The 13,476-nt window shown below is 42.7% G+C and overlaps 1 protein-coding gene across 2 annotated transcripts in view; it reads left to right on the top strand.

Annotated features, from left to right (window-relative positions):
* phrf1 (PHD and ring finger domains 1) overlaps nucleotides 1-13,476 on the top strand; it is an 88,367-nt gene that overhangs the window by 20,824 nt on the left and 54,067 nt on the right. For both annotated transcript variants that reach the window (XM_078220845.1, XM_078220846.1), the window contains exons 3-4: nucleotides 8,216-8,359; nucleotides 10,468-10,664. In XM_078220845.1, coding sequence (XP_078076971.1) covers nucleotides 8,216-8,359; nucleotides 10,468-10,664 — 341 coding nt within the window. The remainder of the gene's footprint in view (nucleotides 1-8,215; nucleotides 8,360-10,467; nucleotides 10,665-13,476) is intronic.

Raw genomic sequence — 13,476 nt, 5'->3', positions numbered from 1 at the left:
TGATTATACAATGTTCAGCATCATTTTAAAGTTTTTCTTATTAGTGTCAAAAGTAGGCTTACATTAACACTGCAGTGAGGTTACTGTGAAAATCCCCTTGCCGCCACACTCCGGCGCCTGTTCGGGTACACTGAGGGAAAATTTAGCATAGCCAATGCACCTAACCAGCACATCTTTCAGATGGTGGGAGGAAACCAGAGCACCCAGAGAAAACCCATGCAGACACGGGGCGATTGTGCAAACTTTGCACAGACAGTGACCCAAGCCGGGAATCGAACCTGGGTCCGTGGCGCTGTGAGGCAGCAGTGCTAGGCGCTGTGAGGCAGCAGTGCTAACCACTGTGCCACTGTACCGCTCCCATTTGTGACTCCTCACATACAGAAGCATTCCACCTTTGAGCTGACAAGTGGAAAGTAGCACTCATGCCATGTTAGCGCCAGGCATGACCATCTCCAACAAGAGAGAATGTGGCCACAGTCCCAATGCCATTCCTATTGCTGAATCCCCACTTATCAGCATCCTGGGAGTTACCATTGATGAGAAGCTGAACTGGTCTAGCCAGAAAGATACTGTGACTCCAAAAGCAGGTCAAAGGCTAAGAATCCTGTGGCGAGTAACTCACTTTCTGACTCCCCAAAGCCTGTCCACCATCTACAAGGCACAAGTCAGGACTCTGATGGAATACTCTTCTTGCCTGGAATGGGTGCAGTTCCAACAACACTTGGGAAGCTCAACATCATTGAGGACAAAGCAGTCCGCTTGTTCCCATCCACAAACATTCACCCAATCCACCATCGATGCACTGGCAGCAGTGTGTATCATCTACAAGATGCACTGCAGGAACTCACCAAGGCTTCTGAGGCAGTATCTTTCAAACCCACGACAACTACAATCAGAAGGACAAGGTCAGCAGATGCATGGAAGTTCCTCCAAATCACTCACCATCCTGACTTGGAACTATATCGCTGTTCCTTCATTGTCACTAGATCAAAATTCTGGAGCTCCCTCCCTAACAGCACTGTGGACATACTTACACAGTAAGAAGTTTAACAACACCAGGTAAAACACCAGGTTAAACTTCTTACTGTGTTTACCCCAGTCCAGCGCCGGCGTCTCCACATCACGATGTACTTACACCATAGGAACTGCAGCGGTTCAAGAAGGCAGCTCACCATCGCCCTCTCAAGCCAACTAGGGATGGGTGAGGTCTAGCCAGCGACACCCATACCCCAAGAATGTGTGAAATAAATTCTCGCCCTAATTATTAGACTATACTTTCTACTCCCAGGACTCCCCAGCAAGTGAAACCAGTACCCCTATATATACTCTGTTTTCCTTACTATCTTGAAAACTTTGAATCAACCCTTACTGTTTCTAATTACAAGAAATACAGCCCTTGGTTGTGTAATCGCTTATCGTAATTTCATCCTTTGAATCTAGATATCATTCTGGTAAATCTACATAGCATTCCTTCCTAGGCTACTATAACTTCCCATGGGGTGTTGCCCAGAACTGCTCATTGTATCCAGGTGTAGCCCAACTAGGACTTTGTACAGCTGAAGGATGACTTCTACTCCCTTGTATTCCATTTCTCAAGATACAAAGATCAGCTTTCTATTCGCCTTTTTGAATATTTTTTGTACTTGTTCATGACATTTTAATGATATTTGTCGCCAGATCCCCAAGTCCCTTTGGACCGCCATTGTTTCTAATTTTTCACCATTTCATGCCTACTCCACCATTTAATGAGATCATGGCATTCTCCACTTGCCCCTCATACCCCCTCACTCCCTGACGATCAAAAACCCCCACCCGTCCTGTCCCGTCCCATCCAGACCGGACCACACTGATCGCTGGCCTCCCTCCCACCACCATCTATCCCAATGCAGAGTGGCAGCAGAATCTCCCACCCTCACTGATGGGCAATGCCAAGGTGCCCTGGGCATGGTCACTTTGCCCCTTGGGCAGTGCCGGGGCACAGGCTGGCACTGCCAGGGTGCCCATGCCCAGGGGGCACCCCCGCCGCCCGACCCCCTAGGGGGCCCCGATTGCTGGGTCAGCTAATAGCTTTTAAATGATATGTAAAATATCATTCAAATGCTTGCCCTGCCTCCTCACCTATTTCCAGCATGGAGCAGATCACGCCTGAAATCTGGCGCTGGGAGACGTTAGCGGGGCGTGAAAGCTCATGAAAATTAGCGCAGCGGGATGGGAGAATCCCTCTCCCCTTATTTTTAAGACTATGCCCTCTAGGTTTCCTAGGTTTCCTCGCAATAGAAATATCCTCTCAGCATCTATCTACCCTGTCAAGCCCCCTTAGAAGCTTACATGCTTCAATAAGATGGCTTCTCATTCCTCTGAACTCCAATGAGTATAGATGCAAACTGCTCAACCTTGTTAGAGAACCCCTTCATCTCAAGCACCAACCTAGTTAACCTTCTTTGAGCTGCCTCAAATGCAAGTATATCCCTCCTTAAATAACTAGACCAAAACTCTATGCAGTGCTCTAGGTTTGATCTCATCAATGCCCTATACAGTTGTAGCAAGACTTCTCTACTTTTCAACTCCACCCATCTTGCAATAAAGGCATACATCCTATTTGCATTCCTAATTACTTTCTATACCCACATACTAACCTTTTGTGATTCAGGTTTACCATTAGAAAGTACTCCCTTTTATCCTTCTTAGGTATGTTGTGGGGTTCACTGGAGACTAGGTATCGCCAAAGACTTCAGCCAATACAAAGATGTATCTTTATTGACCAACGATCGATGGAAGAATGAGCATTGGGCAGTCCAATGCCTCTCCAGAAGAGAAGGCCTTGAAGTATTCCAAAGCCACTCTGAGGTTACAATACTTCGGAAGATCAATTTTATATTTCTCAAATTTACTTTTTCCTGCCTTCCATTCGTTACAAACCAATCATTTTCAATACAAATCAATCATTGATAATACCTGTCATATACTTTAGCCAATTGCATTTTACCCTTTGACATATGGGATTTTATTGGTCCGTCGAATCCGGATGCTTCCTACTAATGCTTCTTCCTCTATTGCCTAGCAACACCTGATGCTTAGCTACAAAGGTCAAAGTTAAGGTTCTCACCAACTCTTGCTTATGTTGAACCAGACAGATGTACTTTCTCACCTCTGAAGAGACCTGCCTTATCTGGACAATGTGAACAACCCTATTCATAAAGGGACTCTGAGAACCTTACTGCTCGTAACTTTTGCTGATAAGAACGTGCACATTCTGTAGTTTAATTGTTCTAAAGAATGTGGTTCCTGTCAATTAGCCTTTCTTCTCATTGGGCTTTGTGGTAACCTGCTTTTGGCTAAAGTGTACGGTTACTTTTAAAAATACAGCTAATACGTTTTAAAATACTGAAATAGCAAAATGGGAACGAAGTAGAAATGGTCGAGAGCTTCAGGTTTTTAGGTGTCCAAATCACCAATCCATGCCGACACTATAGTTAAGAAAGCCCACCTGCGCCTCTACTTTCTCAGAAGACTAAGGAAATTTGGCATGTCAGCTGCGATTCTCTCCAACTTTTACAGATGCACCATAGAAAGCACTCTTTCTGGTTATATCACAGCTCCTGCTCTGCCCAAGACCGCAAGATACTACAAAGGGTCGTGAACGTAGCCCAATCCATCATGCACACCAGCCTCTCATCCATTAACTCTGTCTACACTTCCCACTGCCTTGGAAAAGCAGCCAACATAATTAAAGACCCCACGCACCCCGGACATATTCTCTTCCATCTTCTTCCGTCAGAAGAAAGAAAAGTCTGAGGTCATGTACCAACCGACTCAAGAACAGCTTTTTCTCTGCTGCCATCAGATTTTTAAATGGACCTACCTCGCACTAAGTTGACTGTAACTATGACTGTAGTGACTGTAGCTATGACAGTAACACTACATTCTGCACTCTCTCCTCTATTAACGATGTGCTTTGTCTGTATAGCATACAAGAAACAATACTTTTCATCGTATACTAATACATGTGATAATAATAAATCAAATCAAAAAAATGCATATTTAAATCAGAAATGTTTGTTCAAATCTCATACTCAGTTAAATCTCGTACTGTGTTCATACTGTTTTCATGTACACAGTTCCCCTATTAGACTGAGTCTGATCTGAGGTCATTTCACTTATTGCTAGTATTTTATTAGTGACTTAAGTCCCTGATTATTTGAAATTTCTCTAACCTACTATGAATTTCTCCAACAAGATCTGAAGTGGGTTGACTTTACATTTGTCTACATTGAAATTCATTTTCCACATGTGAAATTTAATATGGCTCGTCCTCTTGCTGGTTCTAGGCCATCTTGTTGCAGCATACTACCCCAAATATACACAATGCCTCCTTTGACAATGCTGATCTGCTTATTCCAATATTTATGAAAGTTGTTTCCCTCTTTGCTATTTGCTTGTGAAATCTCTGAATTTATGTGATCTTCACAGCTACTATCAGGAGGTCTATATACAAGTCCGACTAGAGTTTAAAATTGTTTTATCTTCCTTAATTCTATCCATAAAGTCTGCACTGCCTGCTTGCTTCTCGTTATATCTTTGTTTACCAATGAAGTGGCCGCATGGGCGGCATGGTAGCACAGTGGTTACCACTGTTGCTTCACAGCGCCAGGGACCCGGGTTCGATTCCCGGCTTGGGTCACTGTCTGTGTGGAGTTTGCACGAACTCCCCGTGTCTGTGTGGATTTGCTCCGGTTTCCTCCTGCATTCCGAAAGACGTGCTGGTCAGGGTGCATTGACCCGAACAGGCGCCAGAGTGTGGCGACTAGGGGATTTTCACAGTAACTTCATTGCAGTGTTAATGCAAGCTTTGTTTGTGACACTAATAAATAAACTAAGCGATTTTCAGCTGATCCTCCTCCTCAACTATTTTCCCTATCTTTCCTATAGGCCTTATAACCTGGTATATTTAGTTCTCAGTTCTGACCATCCTGCAGGCCATCTCAGCAATGGCTGCTATGCCATTCCCTCCAAGTTGAATTTGTGCCTGCAATTCAGTCAATTTGTTGTTTTTACTCTGTTTTTATATAAAGAACATTTCATTGGGCCACATAACATTCTGCTGCAATGTTTCTTTTTTGTGGATAAGTCACTTTACATTTTTTACTTTTCACTTTCTCTGTTGTACCGAAAGCACAATTTCTGACTGTTACTCCGTCCTCTACCATGTTGTCTGTTTTTGATCTATTATTAATGCTATATTTTCCACCTGGACCCTCCTTTAAACTAGTTTAAAGTTCTTGTGAGCACTGTATTTATTCTTTTCACTGGGACCTTATGCCCAGTTCAATTTAGGTGGAGCAGCACATTTTTGGCCCGGTACTGGTACCAGTGTCGTATAAAACGGAATGTATTTTTCCCATACCACTTCAGCCTCTTGTTCACCTCCCTAGTCTGTTTATCCTCGCACCAATTTACACATAGCTCAGATACATAGATTTATGGCACGTAAGGAGACGCCTGTATCTATGTTGGCTGAGAAGAGCTATCCAGTCCAATCCCACCTTCCAGCTCTTGGCCTGTAGCATTGCAGCATCTTAAATTATAACCCTTGGGGTCTTTTTTGAAATTTAGCTTCTCGTTCCTGATACTCTCTCAATAGGTTATTTTGTCTACGCTTCCCCATGCTGTTGGTCCCAACATGAATTAAAGCAAATGAATTTGGCTCTTCCCTCTGCAGTATGCTGTCAAGTTGTTCACCCTAGTTACAGGAAGGCAACATACTATTTAAGACTCTCAATCCTCCGTTAAAAAGGATTATATCTGTCCCTTTATTTATTGAATCAAACTTTGTTTCTGCTGAAGCAGGGCATACAATGTGATGAAAGCTGTGTACCAAAACATTCAGCAGAAGGATAAATGACCAGGTAGCATAGATTTAAGTTAAGAGGCAGGACGTTTAGAGGGGTTATGAGGAAAAACCTTTTCACCTGAACAAAGAACAATACAGCACAGGAACAGGCCCTTCGGCCCTCCAAGCCCGTGCCGCTCCCTGGTCCAAACTAGACCATTCTTTTGTATCCCTCCATTCCCACTCCGTTCATGTGGCTATCTAGATAAGTCTTAAACGTTCCCAGTGTGTCCGCCTCCACCACCTTGCCTGGCAACGCATTCCAGGCCCCCACCACCCTCTGTGTAAAATATGTCCTTCTGATATTTGTGTTAAACCTCCCCCCCTTCACCTTGAACCTATGACCCCTCGTGAACGTCACCACCGACCTGGGGAAAAGCTTCCCACCGTTCACCCTATCTATGCCTTTCATAATTTTATACACCTCTATTAAGTCTCCCCTCATCCTCCGTCTTTCCAGGGAGAAGAACCCCAGTTTACCCAATCTCTCCTCATAACTAAGCCCCTCCATATCAGGCAACATCCTGGTAAACCTCCTCTGTACTCTCACCAAAGCCTCCACGTCCTTCTGGTAGTGTGGCGACCAGAACTGGACGCAGTATTCCAAATGCGTCCGAACCAACGTTCTATACATCTGCAACATCAGACCCCAACTTTTATACTCTATGCCCCGTCCTATAAAGGCAAGCATGCCATATGCCTTCTTCACCACCTTCTCCACCTGTGACGTCACCTTCAAGGATCTGTGGACTTGCACACCCAGGAGCGTGGTAAGAGTCTGGAGCTCACTGCCCGCAAGGATGGTGGAGGCAGAGACCCTCATAACCATTTAGGAAGTATTTAGATGTGCACTTGCGATGCAAAGGCATACGATGCTATGGACCAAGTGCTGGAAAACAGGATCAGAATAATTGGGTGGCTTGTCTTTGACTGCCACAGTCACGATCAGCCAAAGGACCTTTTTCTGTGCTGTTGACCTCAATGACTATGTTTCTCTTTCATATGCAAGGTTACAGGGATAAGGCAGCTGAGTGGGACTAGGTAGAATGCTCTTTCAGAGAGCCAGTGCAGACTTGATGGGCCACGTGCAATGATTCTGTGTTTTTTATTTCCGTCATTTTCTGTTTTTTATTTCAGATATGCAGTGTTTTCTTTCTATTTTTGTGGTGCCTGCAGATCTCACTGCAGTGCTTCCTATACCCAAGTCCAATGTGCAATGAGAAGAGAAACAGGTCTAACGCTGACCCCGGGGGAGACTCCTGTTTACACCACTTGAGTCCAAACGATATCCATTAGCACCACATGGTTTTCTGTTCTTTAATCCATTTCCAATTTGCTACCGCACTGCCTTTAATACTGTGGCTTAACATAATCAACAAGCCTCCAATGTGTCACCTCGCCATTTGCACAACATGCACTGTATTTCCTGATACTGATATTTCCTGCTGACTTTACATAATGGTGCCAGTTGTCCCTACGCAACCCTTGTATTGCTCAGTGGTATTGATTAGAGGATAAATACCTGGACAATTTTCCACTGCCGGGTAAATGGAAATTAGGAAAACTGATACCTGCAAAGTGTTGCAGAAGTTTGGAACTCTCTTCTATAAATGGCAACCGGTGTTAAATCCATTGTTAAATTTAAAACTAAGATTGTTAGATTTTTGTTATCCACAGGTATTAAGGGATAAAGACATATGGAGTTAAGTTACAGATCAGACCTGAACTTATTGAATGGTGGAATAGGCTACAGCATCTAAGTGGCCCCCTGTTCTTCTATGAGCCTATAACTTGTTGACTTTCTTAAATATAAACTGAAATATCAGAAATATTCAATACGTGCATTTCTAGAATGGTTTTTATTCCAAAAATGTACAGTATTTGTTTTACATCTTCATTAGTTAATCTTGACAGCTCAATTTTTTTAGTGCATGCATTCTCCCCTTATTCTTACTCTCAATGTGTTTGACGGGCCTATTGGTCTCTTAGTGCTGTAAAATGCTAGTTTCAGTCGACCAACCTTGCTCTCATAACTATAGTCTCTCATCCCTGATTGACCTGAATAGGTTTTGTTGATTAATTGTGACTGACTTGTGACATGTAACTGGAATATTTTGCTATTCATTGGATTCTTGGACATATGGCCTTTTCTAATACTTACAATCTTGAGGTGCCTTAACCCTTCGGTTTTGAGTGCTGCCAGTCAGTTTTGGCAGTTTTTACACCAGATGTGGTCATTGACATGGCCCATTCCCTAAGAAGGGTGGAGCGAAAGTCTAACCTCAAGCCTGCTTTTAAAACTCTGAATGTGTGTTCTTTTGTTAGAGGAATCTGGTAGCGAAGATGATGTAGATGAGGATGGTACAGATGACGACGATGATGATGATGAAGATGGAGAAGGGGCGGAAGATGATGATTTAGATGATGAGGATGATGAAGAGGATGAAGATGAGGAGGACGCAGAGGAAGGTATAGTTTATATTTTATTCCATTCTCGGTTACAAAGTCAACGTGCAGAGTGGGCAGAGCAAGTCCTTAATCCATCTCTTTGCTTGCTCCAAAAACCAGTTCAAATTCAAACTGCATCCAATTCATGGTCCCCTCAAGAGAGACATACTAGGTCCAAGCTGACAAGAGCAGGCATTACACCTGATCTCGGGCTTGATCTTACCCTTGATCTTAGCCAAAAGGCAGGGAAGTGGTTCACTACCTTGTAAGACTTGATTTGGTTGAATTCATAAGCGCATGCTTCATCATTGATCTCATAAGAACTGTTAATCCTGTTAATCCGGAAGACATTCAAAACCTACAGGACCAAGCATTATTCAGGTACGTTACTTCCCTTGCAAAAATTATATTTTAATAAAGTCTCAAGTCTTGAAAGGAAATTTGTTTTTTTCCTCGACTGTCCTGCCCTGAAGGATAGATTCCTACAAGAACAGGTGGCCCTGGTAATAGTGTTTCAACCAAATGGTCATTGCTGCATGTGGATTGAATAGTGGGCAGGGTCAGCACCTGTCCCTGTACGTGTATTCTCTTCTTGTAGAGGTCACTGGTGATCCATGGACTCTTAAAGTATTTATTTTCTCTCCCCTCATCCTAACCTGTGGACTCTTAAGCCAGCTGTACACAAGCTGCAAATGGATAGCTTAACACAGACCAGGGCTACCCTGGTATAGGACCACACAACATGGAGTTGTTGGAAGTTGAGCTCTAACATTGGGCCATTCAATGCCTCTGCATTCTGTGTTACTGTAGACAGCCTCCACTTCAGCCATGTTTAAAATGTCCAAAAATTTGAAAACCATTGATTTCAAAATTGTCAATTGTTGCATCTTAAGCGCTGACCTTATTTATTACAATAATAGTTGTTTTCACTGAGCAGCAAACACCTTGTTCAAATGCACTGAAAGCAAGAGCAATCATCACCAGACCTCTTCAAGTTACTTATTCCACAAACTGCAGGAAACTTCCTTTCCTTATGTACTTTATCAAAACTATTTATTATCTTTAAAAACTTCTTTCAAATCTCCTCTTATCCTTCTCTGCACTTGTGTGTATTGCTGCAATTCAGGTTTTTCTTCAAAACTTGAATCTGCATTCCATACTTACTCTTCTCTGCTGTACATTGGAATGCCCATAACAGTATCCCATTGTAACTTGATTATGTTGCTGTTTTATTCTGCCCATGAAACCCTTATTCATGTCTTTATTATCTCTAGACACACCTAGATGTCCTGGCTGATCTCCCAACTTCCACCCTCTGTAAACTTGAGCCTATCTAAAACTGCTGCCCCTATGATGAGCTCAAGTTTACAGAGGGCGGAAGATGTGAGGTCAGCCAGGAGATCTAGTTGTGTCTAGAGATAATAAAGTGCACGCTGACCCTACATTGGTTCCTGGCAATGTCTCAAATTTTAAAATTCTCATCTTTATGTTCCGATACCTCCATGGCCTTGCCTTTCACAATCTCTAAAAAAAAACCTGCTGCAGCCCTACAACAATCTGAGATCTCCAGTTCTGGCATCTTCATTTTTCATTGCTCCACCATTGGTGATCCTCCCTTCAACAGCCTAAGACCTAAACTCTGCAATTCCTCTCTGTTTCTCCTGTTTAAAATGATCTGTAAAATTTGACCAAGCTTTTGCTTAATTGTCCTAATGTCTCCTTATGTAACCCAGTTTCAAAGTTGTTTTGTAAATAAAAGCAGAAAGTGCCGCGCTATTCAGTAGGTCAGGCAGCGTCTGTGAAGATAAACAAAGGACAGGATGAACTGTTATAGTCTGAGACATCAAATTTGTTTCTCTCCACAGTTGCTGCCGGACCTGCTGAGCATTTCCAGCATTTTCTGTTTTTACTTCATTTTTCCAGTATTTTGCTTTTCTTTTAGTTTTGGTAGTGCCCCGGTAAAGCAGCTTGGCATGATTTACTACATTAAACGTGTTATATAAATTTACATCATAAACTTGTCTCCACTGTCATGCTTTGTGTAATTCAAGTTTACAATCTGAGGGTGTTGAATGGAAAGGCCATTGAATATGTTTTTTTTAAAAAAACATTTCTTCTTTTGTCCCAAGGCAATGATGATGAGGAGGAGGCTACTGGGGGAGATGACACAGAGAAGGCCAGTTCTGGAAGGAAGTGGGCTAGCAGCTCTGATGATGAGGCTGAAAACTGCCCTATCTGTCTGAATACTTTCCGGGATCAGGCAATTGGAACTCCAGAAAGCTGTGCACATTATTTTTGCCTTGATTGTATTCTCGAATGGTCGAAGGTGAGTGCCCTGAACTAGGCTTTGTAGTCTGTTGAACTATTTTAAATGTCAACTACTTGAATGGATCCCTAATCCACTAAGACTGACTGCCTATGAAAGGACCACTGAAGAATATAGAATCATACTGCTCAGAAGCAGGCTGTTGGGCTCATTATGCCAATGCTGGCCCTTTAAAATAACTATCCAAATTGTCTCATTCCCATGCTCTTTCCCCATTGTCTTGCTGTGGTTTCATTTTTAAGTTTTTAGTCCAATTCCCTTTTGAAAGTTACTACTGAATCTGCTTTTGTGCACACACACACACACCCCCCTTTACGAAGAACATTCTGCAGCACTTGACTATGTAGGAGAAATTCCCCTCATCACCTTTTATTACTCTTTTGTGGGATGTGGGTATTACTGGCAAAGCCAGCATTTGTTGTCAACCCCTAACTGCCCTTGAACTTAGTGGCCTGCTTCTCCATTTCAAAGAGCAGTTGGGGAGTCAACTCCATTGCTGTGGTCTGGAATCACATGTAGGAAAGTAAGTTGTGAAGAGGACAGGAGGCTACAAAGGATTAAGTGAGAAAGATCTGACAATGGAGTTTAATGTGGGCAAATGCAAAATTGCCCATTTTGATCTAAATCGTGAGAATTATAGTGGGATCTGGGTGTCCTAGTGCATGAATCACAAAAGGTTAGTATGCAGGTAAAACAAGTAATTAGAAAAGCTAATATATGTTATTGTTTATTGTGAGGGGCAATTAAATGCAAGAGTAGTTACGGTTCAGTTATGTAGGGCATTGGTGAGACCACACCTGGAGTAATATATGCAGTATTGGTCTCCTTATTTAAGGAAGAATTAAAATACGTTGGAGGCAGTTCAGAGGAGGTTTACTAGGCTATCACCTGCAATGGGAGGGTTGCCTTTATGGGCAAGGTTGGACAGGTTTGGCTTCTATCCACCCAATGGTAGTTTAGAAGAATAAGAGGCAACTTGATTGAAACATGTAAGATCCTGAGGGCTATTGATATGGTGGATGTGGAAAGGATGTTTCCCCTTGATGAATTTAGAACTAGGGAGTCACTGTTTAAAAATACGTGATCTCCCATTTAAGACACAGATGAGAATGTTTTCTTTCAGTGGAAAGTGAGTCTTTCAAACTCACTTCCTGAAAAGGTGGAAACAGAGGCAAAACTAGATATATTCTTGATAAGCAAGGGGGTGAAAGATTATTGGGGGTAGGCGGGAATGTGGAATTGAGGTTATAATCTGATCAGCCATGGAGAAGCAGACTTGAGGGGCTGAGTGGCTTACTCCTGCTCCGAGTTCATATATACTCTATCAAATCCCCTCAATTCTGAAAACAGGTTTGCCATTTATCTTCCCTGCTCTAAGGAGGATAACTCCAATTTTTCCACATGTCTCTCCACATAACTGAAGTACCTCATCTTGGTATCATGCAAGTCACATAGAAACATAGAAACATAGACAAGCTACAGCACTAAACAGGCCCTTCGGCCCCACAAGTTGTGCCGAACATACCCCTACCTTCTAGGCCTACCTATAACCCTCCATCCTATTAATCCCTTGTACTCATCCAGGAGTCTCTTAAAAGACCCCATTGAATTTGCCTCCACCACCACTGACGGCAGCCGATTCCACTCGCCCACACCCTCTGTGTGAAAAACTTCCCCCTAACATTTCCCCTGTACCTACCCCCCAGCACCTTAAACCTGTGTCCTCTCGTAGCAGCCATTTCCACCCTGGGAAAAAGCCTCTGAGAGTCCACCCGATCTATGCCTCTCAACATCTTATATACCTCTATTAGGTCTCCTCTCATCCTTAGTCTCTCACTTTTGTACTCTCTCCAAGGCCTTGACTCCCTTAAAATGCAGTGCCCAGAATTTTGCACATTACTCTAGCTGGGCCAGACAATTGTTTTATAACGTTTTTACATTACTTCCTTGCTTTTTATACTCTTTAAAAGCAAATTTCCCATGCTTTTAATAGTTTCTTCAACTTGTTCAGACACCTTTCAAAGATTTTTGTATGCACACCACAAAATCTCTGCTACTGCACCACCTTTCCCGTACCAATTATTTTCATACTATGCAAGTGCCAGGAAATGACTGTCTCCAACAAAGAATCTAGCCAGCCTCCCTTGACGTTAATTGACATTACCATTACAAAACCTTCCACCATCAACATCCTGGGGGTTACCATTGACCAGGAACTTAATTGAACCAGCCATATAAATATTGTGGCTACAGAAACAGTCCCAGTAGATTGGAGAGTGGCAAATGTAATCCCATTATTTATAAAAGGAGGGAGGGAGAAAACAGAGAATTACAGACCAGTTGTAGTCAAATTGCCAGCCTATTATAAAGTATGTGATAACAGAACATGAAGAAAACGTCAACAGGATTAGACAAAATCAAAATGGATTTATGAAAGGGAAATCATGTTTGACAAATCTACTGGAATTTCTTGACCAGTGGATATGGTATGCTTAGATTTTCAGAGGGCTTTTGATAAAATCTCAGGTAAGAGGTCAGTGTTCAGAATTAAAGTGCATGAGCTTGGGGGTAATATATTGGCATGGATTGACAATTAGTTGCAAAATGGACCTTTTACGGAGTGGTGGGCACCACAGGGATCAGTGCTCGGACCCCAGATATTCACAAAACAAATCCAATAATTTGGGTGAGGGAACCAAATATAATATTTCCAAGTTTGCCGATGACATGAAACATGGTGGGAATGTGAGTGGTGACGAGGATGTTAAGAGGCTTCCAGGCGATTTAGACAAATTGAGTGGGCAAATTCATG

The sequence above is a fragment of the Mustelus asterias genome, chromosome 9 (assembly GCF_964213995.1).
Source record: "Mustelus asterias chromosome 9, sMusAst1.hap1.1, whole genome shotgun sequence".
In the NCBI taxonomy this organism is placed as follows: Eukaryota; Metazoa; Chordata; class Chondrichthyes; order Carcharhiniformes; family Triakidae; genus Mustelus; species Mustelus asterias.
Note: the sequence above shows the minus strand (reverse complement) of the source record. Positions and strands in the feature narration are given on the sequence as shown.